Genomic DNA, 22785 nt, shown 5'->3' on the forward strand with positions numbered 1-22785 from the left:
AGTACATCTGCCCGATGCGTGACGAAGGAAACCCTTAAAAAACTTCCTTGGCTTTAAACACACAACACAGCACTACTGAATTGAATGTTATTAAACTGGTGTCACTATAAACTTATTCCACTTTAAGTATCATTTGAAGAAAAGGCTGTCTGCAGAAAGTAGTACAGTAGTTAATCATACTTACAAATGGAAGGTAAATGTGGATTGTATTTATTTAGATGCATCTCTATAATCAATGCATGTTGATTCATCAAAATCTTTACTTTCTACACATGACTGATGATGTGGTCGCTGCTAAAAATGGGATTAGCTCGAAAGGCCCTTTCCTGAGTTGGTGCTTGTTTTGTCCCTTCTGGGCTACAGTAGCAGCATGGCAGACTCTGGAAGAGACACCTCTCCCGCTGTTGATGTCAGTATACTTTTTTTAAGGTAACAAAGTGCAACAATTCATAGTTTCAGATGATCCCACGCACTGGAACTTTAAAATAAAGAGACATTTCTCTTCCATCGTCTCTGCTCCTTCTGCTTATCTTCATCAAAACTCAAGAAGCAGCCGAGCTTAGAACATGAACGTTATGTCTCACCATCTGGAGGGAACGTGCACGTCTTACAAACTTCTTCTTCTGACAGAAAGTCGTGATGCACCTACATTTTGATGTTCATCCTCTCTAGGCCTGTTCAATGCCATGACTAAACATTTAGTATCAATATTGGGTGAATTAGGTTGAAAATCTGACTGAAAGGTTTCAAAATTGCAATTTGTGTGCACAATTTCTGGTTTATTAACGAAGCCACTTCGGAGTGGAGAATAAGACATTGGTTCGTCACAAACAGTGACACGGCTGCACCTGATTTATCAGAGGTGAGACTGTACAAATGTTACAGTCGTTGTTTTGGACGGGAGCCACACGGGGCCAAAGCAGGTCTCCGCACTAGCCACTCATAATCATCCTGTTAAAGTCAGCGTTATTTTCTCCATCTGCTATTTTGAGTCCTGAACAAGAGGCACAATGGAAGAAAACACTGCCCGAATCGGACGCCCTGCAGTGCCTTATCTGCTATCACCTGCCATTCGCCCCAGTTAGTGCCTTTTTCATTTCATAACCGTGAGTGCAGCGAACAGCAGGAATGACAGGAATGGGAGCTGCTCAAGTGAGAACCTCAGCTGAAAACCTGCCAATAACATCTGTAAGCCCAACGAGCCTGTACATATTTACCGCTTCTCTCGCTTTTCAGCTTGCAGACCCTTGAAATGCTCTTAGACATGTCTGACTTACTGATTTTCAACAAGTCTCTAAAGTGCCTGCTATAAAAAAAAAACCTTTCGAGGTGGCAGTGTGTGTGTTTTACCAGAAACTTGAAACACAGTGGGGCGCAAATAGCCGAGCCATGAGAGACATGATTTGTATGTAATGAGATGAATGAGTGGGAGAGCTCTGTGTGGGCATGTGTGTGTGTGCGTGTGTGTGCTTATCCTACGCAGCCTACGCTATGACTGGCTTATCGGGGGCTTTTGTGCACAAGGAGTAGGATGATTCGAATGTTGGACGACCACTTGTGGCCTACCTGGCTTTTGCTAATCACACCAACGCTGCTGCTGCTGCTGCTGCTGCTGCTGCTTCTCTATCTTACAGTCAGAAGAAAAGGCAGCTCAGCAAATGCAGCGTATTTGTTACTCGCTACTCGTGTGTTTTGATCTGTTTTAACCTAATGTCTGAATTGATTTTTTGAACAGAGGTTATCTGAGTTCATTCAAAAATGAAAGGGTAGGAGCATATCCTGGACTCGTGTGCGGTCTGTTAGAGGTGTGTCTTTGGAGAGGGATATATGTAGACATAAAGATCTCAAGAAAATGACACAGTGCTCCATTTTAAAAGGTGCTTAATGTGCGTTAACTCCCCGGCAGCCGTCTCCAGCAGCGGAGAACATCGTTAAGTATCGTTTTACCTGCACTTCGATCACTTGAATCGCTCTGTGGGGTGCGCCTGTCTCTTTAAGGCCCCACGGTCTGCTTTGATTGGTCAGCTCACACACACCTGAGACCAGCACTGCCAGCAACAACAGAGCAGTTGTGCTGAATTGATTATTTTGTGCCAAACCAGCTGCTATGCATGAATTATGTAAATTATGTAGTGTGATGTCACAAAATCACAGAATTAAAGGCGAGGGAACTGACGAGGTATTTCAGGAGGTGTGTTTTCTGTCAGAGAGGAGTTTCTGTTGGTGTTTTTACTTTCACCCACACCCTGAAGGAAAGGAATTGGTCTCCTTTAAACCAACATTTGTACATATAGCTCCTCAAATCTATTAAAATGCCTTTATTGTCTCGGCATGGTCCTGTTGGAATTTGTTTTGACATTGAAGGCAGTTGAACAGTTTAAAAGAGAGCGCCTCGGATTTTCCCTGCAATTTTTTTAGAGGTTATCTGAGTCCATTTTTTTTTCCTTTCTTCAGCCTCGGCAGACAAAGGCAATTTAAAACACACTCACTCTGCACGGAAATGAGTAAAGCCCTCTGCAAGCCGCTGCGAGGCAAATCAGATGTCTAGTTTACAGTGATGTTCAGCTGATCCCTGTTTTGCTTTGGGGCGAGTGGGCTTTGCTTAATTGTTGCTGAATAGTTTATGAGGTTTGTCATGTAGGGGCAGGGACGGCCTAAACTGCTGCAGGCGACGATGTTTTTAGTTGTGTTCTTTTAAAAGGTGAATCAAATAAATGGAAAAACCCCGGGAACAGAATCAGGAGTCACTGAGCACATGGGCTGTAGTTCTGGTCTGGATCATGAAAATAGGTTCGGCTCGGCTCAGAGAGATCACGCATGATGTCCACAGTGTTGTCAGCGTTGATGAGACATTTCTCACTCTTATAAGAGGAAAGAAAATCATGTACTGTGTGAAGATTTAACATTAAAATGTTGAACATGCCGTCCTGCTTAATAGTCCACCATCACTTCTATTTGACAGACAAGACTGGATTCTTTTTTTTCTTTTCTTGATGAAAAAGATCTCAGAGTGAACTGAAACAAACAGAGAAGCAGGCAATATTGCTGGGTAATCCACATCTGAAAAAAGGGGGGAAAAAATGAAAAAAAGTCAGATCTCGGTTAGAGAGGGATGCTGGCTCAGTGAAGCGTGTGCAGCTGCAGAGTGGAGCTCTTCCCCTCGTGCACGAGCGTGAGCATGGAGGTTTTTTTCATTCCCCTTTTTTCAATTCTTCACTCTTTTCCCTGCAGCGCTATACCTCACAGTCTGGGATTCAGTTGCCAAATACAAAAAGCAAACAAAATAGAGACTCCCTCTCCGTATATGATGTGATCTCCCTCTTTTTTTTTTTTTCATTTTCATGTGATGGACAAGAGAATTTACGTACACACCGCGCTCAATAATGTGTCTGAAAGGCAGGTTATCTTGAAGAAACCCTGGAGAAAAAAAATCTACACACATCCAGTGACAGCTCTCATACAAAAAACATATCCTGAGCCACCCCACCACTCGGATTCGTTCCTTCCCCTCGTCTCTCTCCACATGTCATCCCCCCGGGGGCGAGGTCCGCCTCGGGTGACTCTTTTGTCTGCAATACGATGTGGTATTTCCACATTTCCACAGTTGGGTTGAAAGCATGCCAGAGTAGGTAAACAGCATCAAACTGAATGAAAATGCATCCGGTGGTGTTGTGTAAGGGGACTGGTGGTCCTGCGAGCCCGCTAAGTGTCCGCGTATGCTAAGTGCACTGGGTCACCTTGGTTACTGCAGATTCCAGCAGAAGAAAACGAGGACAAGGGCGAGCCGAGGATTGAGAGGTCATTCACTGGTCGCCTGTTTTTGACCAGCGAGCTAATGATAACTGTTGTGTTATTTGATTTTTTTTTTTTTTACTCACCTCACTGCAGGTAACACAGCTCTTCACAGTTTCAGCTTTTCACGATCCGCCCATTGGTGCTGGTGTTTGCTTATGCACACACAAACACGCCGGCTGATAATAGGAGTCATTTGTTGGCAGAAGAGTTTCGCACTGTAGGTGAGACAAACATCGAGGCATCTCTGCGAGTTTTGTTTGTGGCTCAAAGGCTTGTGTCCTGGCAGCGCGGGGTGACGGGGAACACGGAAAGCTTTTTTTTTTGTAGGTTATTTTTGGTCGGAGTCCATGAAAAATTCAGCGGTCACTCAGTTCGTACAACGCGAAGGAGGAGAATCCGGAGAGGGCAAAGTGTCTCGTGGATGTATATTTAAGTGAATGCATTTGGGTTTTTGACCTTTTTTTTTAAAAAAAAGAGTGGTGCCACGTGCCGCTTTGTTTTGTTTTGTTCTCCGCGACCTTACTTCTAAAATACTGAGGTTATTATTTGTTTTGTGTCCAAAACATCAGAAAAAACGAGGTCATGAGAGGAAAAAAAATCCAGCAAAATTCCTCCACCGCCTCTCATGTGCCTTCCATCCCTGGCCTGGAGTGATACATCAGCCTCTACATCTTCCTCCTCTTCCACCACCACCTCCTCCTCCTCCTCCTCCTGTCCATTCTCATCAGCCACAGGCATTTCACTGCACAATGCAATATTGTCGAGCATTCAGCAGCACACAGCAGCAGTACACGGAGGGAAGTTTGAGCATGCTGGAGCGGCAGCACTGAAGTCCCCCTCTGTGTAACCCAAAGGTGAAAATGGTGGCTTCTGGTTTAGTGATGCACAATGAGGGAATTATTTGAATAATCTCCTTTTCCTCTTACCGCAGACACACTTCAAAATACATATTAATTAGGCTCAACGTGCAAGAAAAGAAAATCTGCTCCCAGGTTTTTTTTTTTCCAACATCCATATTTTAAAATCCACAAGGCGCATTTTGAGCCTCGTGAGCAGATCGGAATATTCACAATTTTCGAGGGAGAGCAGGCAAAAGTGAGGAAGAGAAGGCACGCGAGGGAAAGGAAGACTCAGGTCAAACTACTAGTAGCGTCTGTCTGGTTGCTTTGATTGTCGAGCACACTACAGTGCGGTGGGCTCGAGCACCAGCAGCAGAACCAGCAGCAGCCGGGTTTACCTCAGGTGACTGTTTTGTCATGAGGAAGACTGCCGTTAATTTAGCTTGAACTTGTGTGTAAAAAGCTCTCAAAGAGCTGAAGCTGTTGCTTGAAAGGGCTTCCGACCTGCAGGTCTCGGAACTCGGAAGAGTTCAAGCTTTTCAAGGATTTTGGTTTAAAGGCAGACGTGCAGCATCTCAGAAGTCAGTTTCTGTGCAGCACGTGCAATAAAGCTGTCAGAGGATCCTGCATATTATACCTTTAAGTTGAGGTGTTTGATTGTTTGATTGTTGATGGTAATGATGCAGATGTTATGGAAGGTTTGAATGCATCAGCGCTCCCTTTGCTCAGCAGCGAGGGGATTTCTGGTCCAAAGTGAACACATTAATGGTTAATGATGTGATGCAGCATAAATGATCTGACTGACTAAATGCTTCACATAGTTTCTCTCATTGTCACTTGAGCTTCTGTGCACAGAAAGTGTGTGACATCTGGCCGTTAGTGTTCTGTGAGCATGTTGGTACTGTGTCAGCACAAAGTATGAACTAGTCTTTTTTCACTTTTGTCAGAGCGCACTGGTCTCTCCAATTATTTTATTTTGATTGGTTGAAATATTAAAATTATAGTAGCCAATAAAATGTTGATAGGGATATTATGACATCTTGTGAAATGTGCTTATTCTCTTCCTGATGGCGAAGAAGTGTGTTTCCCAAAACACCAAAGCATGCTTTAAAGATGTATTTCAGTTGCCTAAAATGTTTAGCATTATTTTTTAGTTTCCCTCCTTTACAATGCAGCTCACAAACATACTTATTCTACCTTTGTTAATAATGATTTCAGTGGATGGATGCTATCATGAGACATAACCGCAGTCAGTCACTTTCTCTTCAAGAGTCTGACAACGTGCTAGTTGTGTATTTGGATGTGAAGAAGTCGATGTAAACCAGATGTTCAGATGAAGGTCATAAGAAGGAATTAAATGAATCCTCTGTGGGCCTTCATCACTGGTCAGCATTTATCTACTGAAAGCTGGTTTTGCTTTGCCAGCAGTTCAACAGTGATGAAATGACACGTTTTGGTTACTCTTTACGTTGTATTCTGCTCTCGAGGTAAACCATCTCATCCAGACGTCTGATATGGGTCGACGTGAAAGAAGCTGTGAGTCCTTACATTTTCGGAATCGCATTTAAATGCTGTTGTCAGCTGCATTTAGGAAAAATCCTCTTATTATAGGACAGGATTTAGCTGTTACTGATTTAGCTGATGAATGTCCTGAGGAATCGTAACTAAGGATGGCAAAGACCCTGTCCTAAACTCAAAATAGCATAGCACGCAGGTCTGTTGTTAAGTCTGTATTTCAGTGACAGTGAAGATGAGGAGCAACATGAACACCAAACTTTAATGACTGAATGACTGGTCTACTCAAACAGAAACTGCTGGGGAAGCTAATGTTGATAGCCTTCAAGACGAGCGCACATTGACATTAGCCTTCAGGAGATGCACTGAGGTTAGACCGTTAGCCTAAAATTTTCCATGTATTAATGGGTGGCTTATTTATGACGTAGCTCAAATTTAACATCTGTCTTCATCCGTCCATTACAGCAAGCTAGCTAGCCGGTGACAGGTGAAGTGGAACATCGGTCGTCATGGATACAGACAGTCTCATGAACATTTTAAACACAGATGCTTGATTGGAGAACCAAGTTAGGCTTACAGTTCTAGTTGGGTTTTCTTAAGTCAAGATATGAGGTCTCAGAAAGGATAGTGAGCCTCTGAATTGCCTGTATCTGAGGGTCGGACAAACAGGATTTTTTTCTGTAAGGTTGTGATTTCATAGTTCTCCTGTTTTAGCATCCCAGCAGGTGAATATACTCTCCAAGCTAACGTTAATATTTATTTCCCCTCAAATGCTCATTTTCCTCAGACTCTTGACAGGTGATAAAATGTCACCACCGCAAAGATTTACACCCCTGATTTTCTTGCTTTTCGTGTTTGGCTTCTGTCTATCCAGACGTGCGGCTGAAGCGAGAGGAGGGATGATTCAAAGCAACATAACTCACATCCACCTTGAAAGCAATCATTAAAAACATGTCATGCTATTCCGCTGAGTGTATTAGTCAGATTTATGTGGAGTGGACTGCTCATGGCACGGTAGCGGCTCTAGAGACCGCGGTGTGTGTGTGTGTGTGTGTGTGTGTGTGTGTGTGTGTGTGTGTGTGTGTGTGGCTCAGCATCATGAGTGTTAGCAGCAAACAGATGCTGTCTCCCTTTTTAACATACATGAGATGTGTCGGTGTTTTTTTTTTTTTTTTTTTTTTCTTTTTCTGGTGGATCAGGTACAAATGAAGCCGCGGTGGAGTTCAACCGCGGGATCATCGCGTATGACAAGGCTGACGTCCTGCTTTGTGTGCATATTCAGTAGCTGAAGGAAGAGATGCATGGCTGACAGTGTTGCTAGGAGACCACACACAGCGACTAGTGTGAGAGGCTTGATTTCACCTCCCTCCCCCATTCTGTAGTCTGGCTGCCTCTCACTGTGTTTTCTATCCTCTCTCCTCCTCGTGCTCGCCTCCATTTGCTTATTCCCTCCACTCTCATATTGCCCTCCTCGATATTCCTCCTCCATCAGTCTGCCTCCAGTTTTCCGCCTGATCATATTTGTCTTCAGCCCCGTTGATCCCTCTGTGACTCTCCATTTATTGGCTTCCCCCAGTTTTTCACCGTGCCCCCCCCCCTGCCCTTCTGTCTCCCTCCTGCTGCCTCCTCCTCCTCTCTAGCTGTGTGCATCTCAAGCTGCTCGTTTTCTTCTCCTCCTCAACGTTTTCACTCCGTCCGCTGCGTCCTCTCGTCTTCTCTCTCCGTTTGTTTCTCCTGCCGAAACTGCATCGCTGTGTGTCGGGCTGCAGGTTCAATATATGACTCTGTACAGCAGTGGGCAGGAATATGTTGCGGTGTTAGGGAATAAACTTATGCAGGTTATGTTGTACATGTAGGTTACTTTGTGTCATCAAATGTATGGAAGCTGCTAGTTTATTATTTCTAAGATTAATCGGTTGGTTGTCTGATCTATAAAATGTCCTCAAATGTCTTGTTTGGTCCACAACCCCAATATATATAAGGGACAGTGTGTAGTTTAGGGGAAGACATTTTAATCAGAAGATTTTTAATCCCTGAACAAACTAGATAAACATATTATATTTGGCGGACCCTGCCACCTTTTTAATCGCATTTATTCAGTTGTGGAAAAAACAGATATTTTCTGAGTTTGTATTTTTACCTCTGAGTCTGAATTTCTTCTTCAAAACCATGTAGTGCCCTTTTAAGTTTACTAACTTTAGAAAATATTTGGACTTTTTTTGGTTTTAAAAGTTGACTCAGGCAGAATGATCATTGAATAAAATAGTTGGCAATTAATCGATTAATTGTGCCGCTCTTGAACCTACACCAAACATTAAATGAGACGTAAACACTCGTCCTACTGATTTCTTTCCCACTTACTGTTGCATACTGAGCACAAAGTTTAATTGTGCTTACTTTCTATCTAATTCAGCCTCGAAGGGGATTCAAATCTGAACATCCTGTTACATATGAGAGCATGTCACTCTGAGGACTGGCTGTGCAGCAGAAATAAGAAGATGTGTGTAATGAACAAGATGTTCTATCTGCCCTCCAAATCGAATTACTTCTGTTCAAGCTGCTTTGCAAAGGCAAAAACATCTTATGAATGCCTTTTTTTCTTTTTCTTTTGTCATTAATAGAAGGAGGAGGCAGGCAGGTTCTGGTAACGGTATCTTGTTTCAAATCACAGCTTTTGTGGATGTCTGTCTGAAACACAAAGGGGTTATATCCTCCGAAGTAACTGAATGTGTATTTTGATAAAACGTCTCAGAGAAATATTGCCCCTACATCGAGGCCCGGCCAGCGCTGTGATGTGTGCCTCCGCTCTGCAGCGTTACTGCCTCACTCACAGTGAGGTGCAGCAACACCACAGTACCACTTGCTGAGGTGGAGGCTGAATGGCAGCGGGCTGCAGCACACAGCGTTCCAGAAGTGTTAAATAAGTGGCAGTGAAAGACCATTTTAGACAAGGGGAAGCGAGTTCTTTGACTGCATCATATTTCACTCATAACTCGGCTCTCTCAAATGTTTTGAGCATTTCCATTTTTTTCTCTTCTGTCGATTATGATCTAGTTTCTTCCGTCATCGGTTACCCGCTAACAAATCAGCTGCTGTGCATTTGCAATTACACGCCGCACACCCTGTGTGTGCTCTAAGCATGTGCTGGCGGATATGAGTATGTGTGTGTGATCTGTTTGCTTATGTGCATGAGCGAGTAGTCTGCAGCGTTGCATGCAGATCCAGCGACATGAATCATGGCTCCATCTGCCTCCTGGTTCTAATGAGAGGAATTCAAGCGACTTCTGACCCTACAGATGCTCCTGAAACAACTCGCTAAATGCCCTGAATTTATTTAAGATTTAAAGTGACTCCAGGGATTGATCGCAACCAGCCTATATGAGCGCGCCGCATGTGTCGGCCTGTAAAAACTGATCGTAGCTCAGTTTGATGAGACAAACCTGCCCGTGGATGGAACACGAAGGTCTCCTGGTTCTTTTACTCGGCTAATTGCACACCAACCCACAGCATGTAATGCGGCAATTGCAGGGCTGCCGGCTCAGCTGCCAGATCCTAGAAACCCAAATCAAAGCTCCAGTTAACAAAAGCCCAACCTACAGCCGCAGCTCCCTAACCTAATTAACATTGAGTCAGCAAGCATGGCGGCAGCAGCGGTCGAGTCTGTGGTCAGGGCTGTGGGATACAAGAATAGCAGTAGCCACGCTGACACACTGGATGACACACTGGGCCGTGACAAAAGAATCACACACAGCTACACAGCTCGACATGCCGCCTCGTCCAGGTGACAGCGCCTGATGCTCCCACTGTGGCTTTTTGTGCCTCCGCGCTGGCAGCAGCCATAGCCGGAGGCATTATGTTTTCTGGTTGTGTCTGTCCAGCCCGTTCTTGTGGATTCAGTCTCTCAGGATTGCCTGATGAGCAATGAAATGTCTTCAGAGTCGGCTCAAGCCGCCCCTTCGACTCAAAGGTCAAGGTCACTGTGAAATCACAAAAAGTGTTTTAGTGTTTTTTCAGCCATAACTCAAGATTGTTTGAGGTTATTATGACAAAATTTCACAAACATTTATAATATACTTGAAACTACTGATTTTTGAGCTCTTGTGCTGTTGGAAGAACTACACAGTCGAAATGTGAGGATGTGTGTGAAGCTGGGATGTCGGCTCGAGTCATTCTGACAACTCAAGTCACCGATTTGATGAAAAACTGACTTGGGACCAAATGACTTACCACATTCTTGTAGCTTCTTTTACAGCAACATCAACATTTTGAAGGTTTGTTTTCTGTCATGGCTACAACTTTGCGCTCTGTAAGATTCAACTTTATTGGTCAAGCATGCGAACACATACTGTAGAAGGAAGAACTGACACACAGCAGAACAAGAGCAACAAAGCTGAATAAAATCGAGTCAAATTCTTGATGACAAATCACAAGGGGGGGTTTTATAATCTTTACAGCGAATGACATCATCTATCTTAGACCCCTTGACCTGGATGAGGAATATCTTCCATTTATGGGCAAAATGGAAGAAACCTCGGGAAGAGCAACAGGGGAGGGATCTGTACGGAAAAGACCAACATTAAGCTCACGGGTTTGATGAATGTGACTCTCTACCCTCTAAGTGTAGAAATGATCCTTTGAAATCGTACGTGTATATAGCAATAACTCCAATCTTGCCATGAATTACACTTCTTTCCTCAAAGTCTTCTCTACATATTTTATCCAAGGCTTGTCAGACATGGATGTAAGCCCCAACTTGACTATGAAGAGGCATAAAATCCACAAGTCGGTCAATTCTAGTTTGTTTTATGGTGAGATGCTGTTGAGATATTGTTCTAACGGTGAGGCTGCCGTGCAGTTGGTGGTAAATGTGGTTTAAATGGTCCTGAATATGTACAGAATTAGGAGAGCCATTACGCCGCTGGAATGTGTAAATGTCATGTATTTTTTATGGCCCTTTTATGCCGCTCGCATCCTTAGTCAAGGAGTATAAAAGCATAATGTAGAGCTCATTAAACCGGATTCATGGGCTGTTTCATCAGAGCATGTTGTGGTTTTAAAATGTATCAAGTGGAGAGCCTGATTAGCTTTGTAATATGTTTTATTATAGTTCAGATTTTCTGCTTTTGTGAGACAGAGGACTATTTAAGTACCAAGATGAGATTATAAACCCTTTTCATAAACGACCAAGCATTTCGTACGGGAAATATTCAGTCGATTAATCAATTATTCAACTCAGATTATTCAATTAAATGTAACAAAGTACAGATTCTGAAGGGTGCTCAAATTAAAAAGTCTGCAATTGTCTGCAAAGTTAACTGAACCTCATGACATATTGATATAAATAAAAACTATTAAACTTAAACCTAGAATCAGAGGGATTTGTCCCAGATGTTCATGAATGCACCGGAAAGATAGTTCATAGTTGAGTCCCTGTTCCTGGACATCTAATATCGACAGTTTGGGCTCGATAAAGTGTCGTAAATAATCGATAATTCCCCCCAGATGCATTAAAACCAAAGTAACAGGACAGCATTGTATCTGTACTTTTACTTCAAGCAACAGATCTGATTACTTCCTCCAACACGACATATGAAACTATGGAGCATTTCACATGAAGCCAACAACAGTGCTGCTCGACTCAAAACAAACAGTTGCCAGAAGCACCAATGATAATGCTCCTGCGTCCACCAATAAAAAACGTTCAATCTGTTTCTATTTATGACGGAAAAACACTGGAAACGTGCATCAGCTGACAGCTGCGCTTTTCTTAGCCAATTGCGCTGCACACTCACATTCTCCAGCGTGGAAACACAGTTGGGCCCTCCGATATCTGCCCCACAACAAGCCTGACTTCTCATGGGGCTGAGCGTGAGTAGGAAGCTGTGCATGCGCTACATATGACAAACCACATTACTGTCTGGCTAGCAGACAGGCTTAGCTAGGCCATCCCGGGGCCTGCAGCCAGGGACGCTCTGCAGCTGAGTTACCATGCTTACTCAAATATTCATAACTGGATAATGAAAATATAAATAGTTTTCATGTGATACGCTAGAGGTTGGGGTAAACAAAACGGCGAGCTCCATCATCATGCATCACTGTGTCTGTGCTTTGAAGGCTGCCAGTTGGAGTAATGGGCAGGAGTGTTCGCTCTGACGCAGCAGGCATGATAAGCAATGACTCCCCTAAAGTTCTGCCAGTAATTTGGGTTTGATTATTTGGGTTTCATGGTGTGTCTCCGCATCGCAAAGTAATCACTGTCAATCTCGCCAGCTGCAAGTAGGCTGGGAAGCTGTTGGACACGTTTTTTGTTTTTTTTTAAAGATTAATGAGCTCAAACGTTGCCCTTGTTTCTTCTTGTTTAGGTGAGTTGGAGGAGGCTGCCTGTGACATACGTCCCCTTCTCCCGGGTCTTCTTCTATACCATGAGCTCTGGCTCTGCCCAGGATGTGGCAGTCGAGCATTTCCTGCGTGACATAGAGAGGCGAAGCAAGCGGCTACACTGTGCTGTGATAGGCTGCGAGGAGGAGCGACCCCGCAGCGACATGAACCTGCTGTATCGTAAGAGCCGTTTGGACTGGAGGCAGAGGGACCAAGAGGGCAGCAAAAAGAGGTGAGAGGATCAGCTCACAGGAGCTCTGCATGTATGGGATTACATTAGGGTTCAGTTCACTGGGGATATAAACCTCTTAGCCGGCGTGAATGAGTTTAATTTCAAAATCTTAATTCCAAGCACAGTTCATGAAGCCGGAAGGGTTGGCGCCTCGGGCAAATTTGCATAGAAGGGCTTCATAATGAAGTTATTACGTCCTGTAGATGAGATAAACTACTATAATGTAAGGCAAGATGTCAGAGGGCACAACTGAAGAAGAATGTATCCGAGTACATGTGTGACTGTTTTGTCTTACCTTGTGTATTTTGATCGGAGGGTCTTACCTTTCAGCTTCAGCGAGGCAGGTTGTTCTGAATACAGCACAGAGCAGGAGGAGGAATGTGGGTCAGCTGCTCCTTTAACACCTCTCTTTTGAAAATCCAAGTTGTCCTGTGAAGTGAGAAGAATTCCAGAAAAAGTTTGGTTGCATCGGTGAAGACAGAGGCGTTGTGTTGGTTGCCAAAAAGTTTATTTTGAGTGGTGGACAGCAAATACATTTGCTCAAGTACAATACTTAAATATATTTTTCATGTATTTTTACTTTACTTTAGTGTTTCCAGTGTATGTTACTTAAAGGGTATCTCCTCTAGAAAATTAATGTAAAGCCTGTTTTGACTGTGGGTAATGTAGGTGCCAGGTTTGGCTTTTGAGAGGTTTAAACTGTTGGACACGTTAAACTATTAAACAAATGATGACAGTTGATACAGAAGCTCCAGAGCTCTTACCTTTTTATTCCACGCACTCGTCTTTTAAAAAACTGTTTCCTACATTACCCATAATGCAGCGTACCCGCTGAGTGACACCACTGGAGACATGCTGTTTCCTCTGGAGCCACAAAAGGCTTTGTGCTACTACTTTACACTAACACACATGCAGTAGTGCTCCCCGACACACAAGATTGGTGGAGTTATTCTTTGAGATTGTACGTAAAGACTTCACCTAAAAATGCTCAAAGAATACAAACACATTGTTCAACAATACTGAGTGTTAAACCAGTTTTTCCCGACCTTTTTGGCATGTGACAACTATGAGAAAATGTTAGTTGGGGCTCCTTGTCATGTTTCCCATGTTTGGGATCAGCAACAACTAACGAGCCATTGGTTAGGACTTTCGCATATTATGGAGACAGATGTGTTGGTGCTTTTACGTAAGTAAAAAAAAATCTGAATACTTCTTCCACCACACCCGGCCAGCGCTGTTTCAGTAGGATTGAAAAGACGCTGTTAAACAGGGTGCAGCATGTGTTCAGGGCTCTAATTTCTCTACCATTACACCACAGTTAGCCGCTGATGCATCAGCTCCAGCCTCTCTCTTTGGACGTCTTCCAGCAGAGGGGAAAAGTAATCATAATAAATCACAACGCAGACTAAGTGCTGGTCAATAATATTAATAACGCTAATAGGGATAATAGCAATTAAGTCTCGGATAAACATTTAATGTGATTTTAGATTGAAAACTAATTTATTCAAACTGACATACGGAGATGAACTGAAGCATTCAAAGAAAACTCTTTATCGTAGAAGTAATTAAATCAGTCGACAAAACAGGTGTCAGCAGAATAAATCATCACAGTTTGGTGACAGATTTTTTAATGTTAAGTGCGTGCAAGCCCGTGACTTTGTGCATCTGAGCGAGTGTTTCAGGGACAGAGAGGAGACGTACTGTTCAAAAAGTGAGTCACCTATACTTCACCAAACTCCACGCTGTGTACAGGCCTGGTTGTGCCGCAGAGGAGAAGGAGAACATCAAAGACAACAATTCAGTTTGTTTAGAGGCGCCGTCCGCTGCTTTGTGACTCACGGCGGTAATTGGAGGCACTCGTGTTGGCAGCAGAGATCAACGTCATGGCAGCTTCAAGCCAGTGGAGGTGTAGGGCAGCAAGTGGGACAGCGGGACATGATGAGCGATGAAAGCAGAGTCAGAGCAGCAGAGGTGAGAAGCAGGACATGACCGGCGATGATTACGAACAGGGGCAGGGTCAGGGAGGAGACCACGCGGGGATGAACGGGATGGAAACCAAACAGACTTCGAGGCAGGACCGACAGCGGCCGCAGAGCTGGTGAGAGCGAGGGAGGGCGGAGGGACAGAGGAAGAGGTATGAAGGGCACCGGCAGACAGTTTGAGATCTCGAAAAGGCCCTCAGGAGAGAAATCACATTTAAAAAGCAGAGACGGCTGTGGAGATAAAGAATGGTAAATAGGTGAGTTTCAATATGAGTTTTTAAAAATAGAGACTGTTTTTTTGTGGCACTAACACGGGCAGACAGACTATTCCCAGTAGTGATGACTGGTGGCAGAAAACCCTGCTGCCAGCTGAGGTTTTTTATTATTTCTTACAGAGAATACAGAGACCAGAGTGAATGGGCTGCCATGGGTGGAGCCTGGCATCTCCAGCGTATGTAAAGATATACAGAGGACTGAAAAAGGCCTGCGAAATAAATCTGTTGAAAGCAGTTCAGTAACTGATATTCAGATTGACCACTTCAAAAAGAAATAATTAGTGTGGAAATTGCAAAAGGATTGAGAACACAAATCAAATTCAATCGATTGATTTTGAAAAAAAGACCGTACAGCTAATTAAAGGTAAATAAGTGTTGGAATCTACAAGTAAACATAATTAATGCATTCACTGATTTCTTTTTTTTATATTTCAACTCTGGTATCAGTTGTTATCAAAATGCAATATGGCCAAGTGCAAGAAGCTGTATTTTTTTAATAAGAATGACAGAATGCATTTTTTCAATGTTTACAAATTGTTTTAATGACAATTATTTAGTCTCTCTTGGTCTTCCATAGAAAAATTTGGCTGGCAAGGACACTGTGTCTGAGTTTTGTATTGATATTTGAAAGTGAAGAACAATGCAGATATGGAAATTCATAAAAAATAACGATAAATCTCAAATAAAAAAATATGATCATTTCGATTTCAAACTGAAGGTCTTATAAAGTACTTGGATGCTTTTGTGCTTAAGTCACAATTAACGCCCTGAGGCTGCCGTTGTTGTCTACCATCAGACATTTAGGAATGAACCATAAGTCAGAGCTCCTTACTTTTTTTTTGGCTCCCTGAAGCGGATAGTTGCGTCGTACCCACAAGATCTCTGTTGCAACTTTTACAGCAGTTTAATGACCCAGCCAGGAATTTGGGTGTCTGAGGGTCTTTGTACAGTGAATCCATAATAATAAATCCAATATACAGTGTCTTGTCCTCTTGTCGGCGATTAAACCCAGCTAGCAGTGAACAAGCAGAGCTTTTCCAGTGAGTTATTTCATATAATTGTAGCTCTTTGAGAAGCTGAGTAATCCAGCCTGGCAGTCGGGTGTCCATTGGAGGGGGTCTCTGTTCAGTAAATACATAATGATATATCCAGGCATGTAAATAAAAACCTAAAATTGGGGGTAAATGTCAACTTGAATTTCAGGCAAAGACGAAGACAAAGTATTCAATCGTGGAGATGTAGTCATGTATGATGGTTGCTTAAAGGGCACCCACATACATGTGACTCACATGCTGGTGAACAGTACCACAATAATACTGTTAGAAAAAATCAATAGTGCCTCCTTGCTTTGAGTCAAACCACCAGGCGGTTTTGATTTTTTTTTTTTTTTAATGTAATTTTCCTCCTGACTCTCCCAGATCCATTTAAAAACCATGCTAGAGCCAACCCATAACTTAAGGCAATCAATTAAAGTGTCATGTCTTGTGTCAGTTATGTCAGTAAGGTCCAACAGAATGAGGGCAGCCGCACACCCAAACGTCGGCTGCTCAACCTTAACCCATCTCCAACTTTAACAAGAAGTGACTTAACTGCGCATAATTGCCCTTAAACCAGGATGGATGTTCCCAAAGATGATACTTCTTCACTGTTTAAACATAACTTACTCTTAAACTTTGCCCCACAAAGGTAAATTAGAAATAGGACGGGAGCTGCTCGGGGCAGAATTATCTAAACTGGATTTTTTTTTTTTCCAGCAAAACCTTTATCACCACAGTCTGACGAGCTCTTGAGAATATCTGGCACTCTGAGGAAAGAGGTGGTATTCAAGAGTCTGTCCAAAGATAAATATACCAAAGGTGTTGTTCAGAGGGCTACAGAGGAGCAGCGGGTGACCTCATGTGGTTTGATTGGCAGCGACAATGATGTGCAGTCCTCCCCGCTTGTTTCTAGTGCTCGTTCCAATGAATATAGAAACCTTCATCTGCTGCCAGTCTTGTGATTCTGAAGATATTATGACAGAAGATTTTATTACAGCACAAAGATTGTTTTTGTTCTTGAGTGTATGTGTGTCTCTGCATGCAGATAAGTAAATTCCAGGCTTGAACTTTTCACAAAGAGGCGACGAAGGGAACTTCCTTGAAGTATTTCTCATTGATTAACTCTGGTTGATTAATTGTTACTGATTAGGCTCTATTCATGAATAAAACAGCGCATCGGATCATGTGATGATAGATATTTGCACAGGAATCAGATCATACAAGTAATTAACAAGAGCTTTTACGCTGTCATGAATTATCAAGGCTCAGCTTCTTCAAATTATAATTCAAGCAGTGCACATGGACCATGAAACACTAGAGGAAATGCACTTGAGGAGCTGTCAGACTGAGGGATAGTTGACCCAAATGCAGACAACCACATTTAAGCAACAGCTGGGTTTGTTAGAGAGGTGAAGGTACACACACCTGATGAAAAGTCCAAACAGAAGAAAGCACTGAATTCACAGGATGGCACGAAAGACAATTTGGTTTCGGAGGCTTGAAAGCAGTGACCCAAAGCAACAAACTGTCAACTGATTGGGGAAAAGGGGGGCTGGTATATATACTGTCAGGGCTGATGAGGGGAATAAACAGGTGAGCAGGTGAGCAGGTGGTTGGTGGTACGTCTCCACGGGATCCACAGGGTCCACTGTGCTTCTTGATGCAATTTACGAGCATCCAGCACGACTCGACACCTTTGGAAGCAATGAAAAATAACCCACTAAGTTGCTGAAGACGGATTAAGCAGCTGCATGGCTTATTTCTCACCTAAAATGTCTTCGGAATTCCAGTTCCAGTGAATTATTTTCGTAACAGAATAAGTTTCCAAACGAGCCGCCATGTTGCTTCAGTTTGAAATCCCGGAGCAGAAAAGCCCTCAAGTGGACACGTACCATGAGAGAGTCAGATGATTGGGACAGTTTAAAGGGCATCTTATGGACGGGTAGAAGATGCAATAATGGGGCCTGGTGAGGTGGAAATGTGGCAGGAGTGATGAAGCAGAATCTCCTTTTCCACCGACGAGGAACCAGTTCTGTTCCGGTTGGTTCAACTTAAATAGGTAACATAACGTAAAAGTTGTCTCTCAGCTGCAACCAAATAACAGGCTTGCCTTGTCCTAAAGTGCGAACTATGGTGGGCATGTAATATTATAAAGGTTCTGCCGAAAAATTGTGGAAATGCATAATTTAATCACTCCCAATCAATGGTTTTTGCATTTATGGGACTCATTTTTTGACCAGGTCCCACCGAAAACACCCTGTAAAACCAGACATTTCTTTTTCACTTTTGCAAGGTTTAAACAAAAGCAACACAACCTCTTAATGAGTTAGCTCCAGAGATGCCGTCAACTAGATTCAGTTAGTCAGTTTCACTCTGTTTTCCGTCTTCTAATCTTACCTTCAGGAAGAGAAGCATAATAACTAAACATGTCAGACTACTGCTTTTAGTGCCCACTGCTATATCCTCAGCATACGAATGTAGAGTAGCAAGAAAGAGGCGCGAATAAAAGGGTAAGAGTCCAGATACTCTCAGAGTCTTTGGTCTTGGCTTTCAGATGTTGAGAGCTTCTTCTGCCCTATAAGAGACGAGGAGGAAAAAAACAAAAAAAAACAAACAGAGCGCTTCAAGGAGCTGCTGAGCCTCTGTGCTGGGCTAAATTTGGCCCTGTAGTAACTATGTCGATTGTGAGGAGACACAAGCGCATCTCCACAGACATTCAAGGGCACATACTTGTGCAGATGCAAGCATGTTCTGTTGCTAGACCGCACGCATAAAAACACGTATACAGGCGCACACAGCCGCTGCTTCACACACACACAGTGATTTGACAAGGGAGCCAATAGCAGCCTCTGTGTTCCCAGTGATGAGCGGGCCTCTGTTCTGCTTCTGCCGCCTGCCATGTTGACTGCAAATTGTAAGCTCCAATTGTCTCCTTCTGTGCTTCACTGCCTCGCAGGGGCCGCAACTGATCTAAAAGAGAGCGCCGCATGACCCGTAGTCATATGTCGCCACGATGAATCTTTTACACACCGAATAACCGTGCATTTGAGCTGTTTAATTACACACTCAGAAACACAATTTCTTGCGGCCTGTAACGTGTAGACACAGATGTGGGTGTCCAGATGTGCTCCCTGAGTCCCTGTGGCTGAGATAGGATCAACACAGACGTGGAATAGGAATCACCCTGATGAAATGTGGATACTCACCTAATGGCTGCAGTGGATCCTTTTTTAAAAAAATCCTTTTTAATGGCTTTTTCCAACACAGATGTGACAATTTGCAGTACAGTGACTTCACAGTAGCCTTGTTGATGAAAAGTACAGGGAAAGGAAGTCAACCCTACTCAATCGAATGTTGGCTTACAGGCCAGGAGCTTGTCTTGTGTTGCTGTAGGGGGTGAAGCAACATAACACCCCTGGAGAGGACATCACGCCATTGCAGCACATATCTCTGAAGCAGAGGAGCAAGCAGAGGGTTATCAGAGGCTATTTTGTTAAGGCTTTTGGTGAACTCAGCATGGCATCAGCCCTCACAGTTTTATGTCAACAGCTTGGAAAGCTGACACCAATGCCTCAAATGTGTTTATTCTGATTTCCTGTTCATCCTCTTAGAATTATTATTTCACCACAATTGAGGGTCTGGGATGTACAAACACGATGCCTTCCAACACTAATTCTTCATATTTTCATATAACTTATTTACATGTGTGTAACTGCAAACAGGACTATAGAGTTCATGCTTGTATCATTGGTGGTGATAATAATAAGGATCTGGATCAAGTAGCATAAATGGATAAAGTACATTTAACATGCCCCATATGAATATAAGAGATGGATTTCCGACTACTGTTGTTTCAGTTTGTAACACTGTCAGATTTTCCTCTTTGACAGTGTTATTTATTGTTGTGGGAGCTCGTATCCTTGATGATTTTCAAAGAAAGAAAACTATCAAATACATGAAAATCACAACTGTTCCCATGGTAACGGATTAAAGGCTTCTGGCGATCATGAGAGCAGACTACAGATGTGGGTTGAGGATATAAAGATATAAAGAATCAGGGAATTCCAGCAGCACAGAGTACACACAGAGTGTTTCTGACAGGGGAATTGATTTCCTAATTGAATGTGTTTGAGGTGGAAGCAGATGTGGAGGAATTCAGATGGAAAGATATGCGAATGCGAAAAGATGGAGGAGCCTCCAGGGCTTCCGCTTTTTCGGGGGAAAAAGCCCTGCAGGCATTTCTTTATTGCACCGGCCATGTTTGAAGAGCAAAGAGAGAGTGAGGAAAGAGGGAGGTCAATATAAAGGCGGGTACATGAATGTTTTGCTCTTAACCATGATTCCTTCATGCTTCAATATTTTCCTCCCCAACCCTGTTCCTGAACTGCAGCTCCACCCAAAACGACCCCTCAGCCACTGTTGGCAAAGTCAGAGATTTGGCTTCTTTCCGCCGGCACTTCCGGATGGGTTTCATGACCATGCCGGCGTCCCAGGACCTGTCGCCTCACTCTTGTGCCTCCGCCATGGCGCCCCGCTCGCAGTCCTGCCACGCTGTCGGCGCCGGAGATACGAGTCTGGAGAACGGAGATTACTCTGACACCCAGTCCCAACACGGTGGCCGCTGCCCGCCGGCCAAACCCAAACGTCACCCCAGCACGCGCCTCAGCTCCTCATCCGCCGACAGCAGAGGACTTCCTGAGACGCCGCCTCCTCAGTCCAGTCACTCACAGTCCAAACACACAGAGAAGAAAAATGGTAAGACATTTGTTCTCAGTTGCATGCTCTACAGATTAAAATGGTCTTTTTTTTCTTGAACTGCATTTGTTCTCTTCAACAGCCATGAAGAAGTCTGACTCTGGAGAGATCGGCTCAAAGAAGGTGCCTCCTTTAAAGCCCAAGAGAAGCCCCAGCACCCAGCTTTCCTTTGACCCTCTTCCTCCACGTGTGCCTCCCTCTGCCGCATCCTTGCCTTTCCAGGCAGCAGACTCTCAGATCCAGACAGGAGATGGGGAGGACGAGCCAGTCTATATAGAGATGGTGGGCCAAGTATTCACCAGAGACAGCCAGACAGCCACCCCCCACCCTGTCACCCCTGTGGCCACCACGCCTGACTCTGACTCAGACCAGAGTGAGGCCATCTATGAGGAGATGAAATACCCACTGCAAGAGGACCGAGAGTCCCAGAGACACCTCCCCCCAAAACACGAGAAACTGAGAAACTCTAAACACTTTCACGTCACCCCGTCCTCCTCTAGCAGCTCCTCCTCTCTGCCACGCCCCTCCTCTTCCTCGCCTTCCTACTCCAAACCCAAAGCTACGGTATCGATTTCCCATTCGTCTCCTCTGCCTTCCTCTGCGTCCTCCACCCCTGTCCCCCAGGTCCTCTCTGCTAGTCCACACACTCCACGAGCTCCTACTCCCTACCTGCTGCAGGGGAGTAAATCCGAGCCGGAGTCCAACACAAAGATCCCAGCCCCTTTCCCCAATCTTCTCCAGCATCGACCCCCGCTGCTGGCCTTCCCTCAGCCGGCCGCAGCCTCCAGCGGGGTCGGAGTGCAAAACAAGGGGTCTTCTGCTAAAATGGGAACTCAGACATCCAGCGTGACAACTCAAGCCAGCACCTCCTCCTCGACTTCTTCTAATGTTCCCACGTCGCTGTCTGGCTCTAAGGAGTCATCGGGAGGAAGTGCATCCCAGCAGGACAAACACAGCAGAGATTCACAGATATGTCCTGCTCCTGGACTGAGGGCCAGGAGCCACTCTACGCCTCTGCCCCCCTCGTCCAAATCCACCTCCCCTTTCTCGCATCACCACCACCACCCTCACCACCGACCCTCACACTACCATCACTATCGTAAGCCAGAGAGAGGAGACTCGCCTGTTCCGAACAAGAGCAGCTCTCAGACTTCCACGGTCCAGACGCAAACCTCGAGTACGGGAAAGGAAGGGAAGTCTGTGAGCTTCCTCTTGAAGTCTGATAAAGGAGAGAGGGATAAGGATAGAGACAGAGACAAGGACAGGGATAAGGACAGGGACCGAGACAGAGAAAGGGACAGGGATAGAGGTAGAGACAGGGACAGGGAGAGGGACAAAGAGAAGGACAAGGACAGAGAAAGAGATAGAGACAGAGACCGGGACCGGGACAGTGACAGACATAGGGATAAGGACAGGGACAGAGAAAGAGACAGGGACAGGGAAAGAGATCGGGACCGGGACAGAGAAAGAGATCGGGACCGGGACAGAGACAGAGACAGAGACAGAGATAGGGACAGGGACAGGGACGGAGGGCCGTACTCTTTACAGTTGGATCACGTCTCCACATCTCAAAGCAGCACCAGCTCAACCCCCACACCATTATCCTCATCCCAGCGTCCTCATTCTCGTCCCCATCTCCGCTCTCACACTCCACACGGCCTGCCGGCATATAAGCCGCCCTCCTCAGACAGCCCCTTGCTGTGGACCTACCCCTCCGGTGGTTTCCGGAGACCGCCGGCTTACGAGAGCCTGAGAGGGAGCTCTCAGACGCCATCTCTGCAACAGCCCTCGAGCCTCCCCGGCGTAGGCGAGGGGGCATCCAAGAGTAACGGAGGGTCTTCTGCGTCCCTCCAGTCCAAAGTTGGCTTCATGCCCTGGGATAGCAGTGCCAGCTTAGCTGCAGATGAGGGATCTTACTGGCCTATGCAGAGGAAATTGTCCTTTAGTCATGGGAGCAGAGAAACAGAAAGTAAGTCA

The 22785-nt window shown here is 44.6% G+C and overlaps 1 protein-coding gene across 8 annotated transcripts in view; it reads left to right on the forward strand.

Moving 5' to 3' along the window:
* Positions 1-22785, forward strand: part of LOC119031778 (neuronal tyrosine-phosphorylated phosphoinositide-3-kinase adapter 1) — a 33813-nt gene that overhangs the window by 7140 nt on the left and 3888 nt on the right. For 3 of the 8 annotated variants that reach the window (XM_037120469.1, XM_037120470.1, XM_037120471.1), the window contains exons 2-4: positions 12512-12759; positions 20444-20808; positions 20891-22777. In XM_037120469.1, the coding sequence (XP_036976364.1) occupies positions 12572-12759; positions 20444-20808; positions 20891-22777 (2440 nt within the window). In that variant the 5' untranslated portion in view covers positions 12512-12571. Of the gene's footprint in view, positions 1-11925; positions 12018-12511; positions 12760-14511; positions 14999-19414; positions 20333-20443; positions 20809-20890; positions 22778-22785 lie in introns of those variants that run through there. The other 5 variants (XR_005078700.1, XM_037120468.1, XM_037120466.1 and 2 more) reach the window with 4 other exon arrangements.

Source organism: Acanthopagrus latus, chromosome 13, assembly GCF_904848185.1.
Source record: "Acanthopagrus latus isolate v.2019 chromosome 13, fAcaLat1.1, whole genome shotgun sequence".
NCBI classification, from domain to species: domain Eukaryota; kingdom Metazoa; phylum Chordata; class Actinopteri; order Spariformes; family Sparidae; genus Acanthopagrus; species Acanthopagrus latus.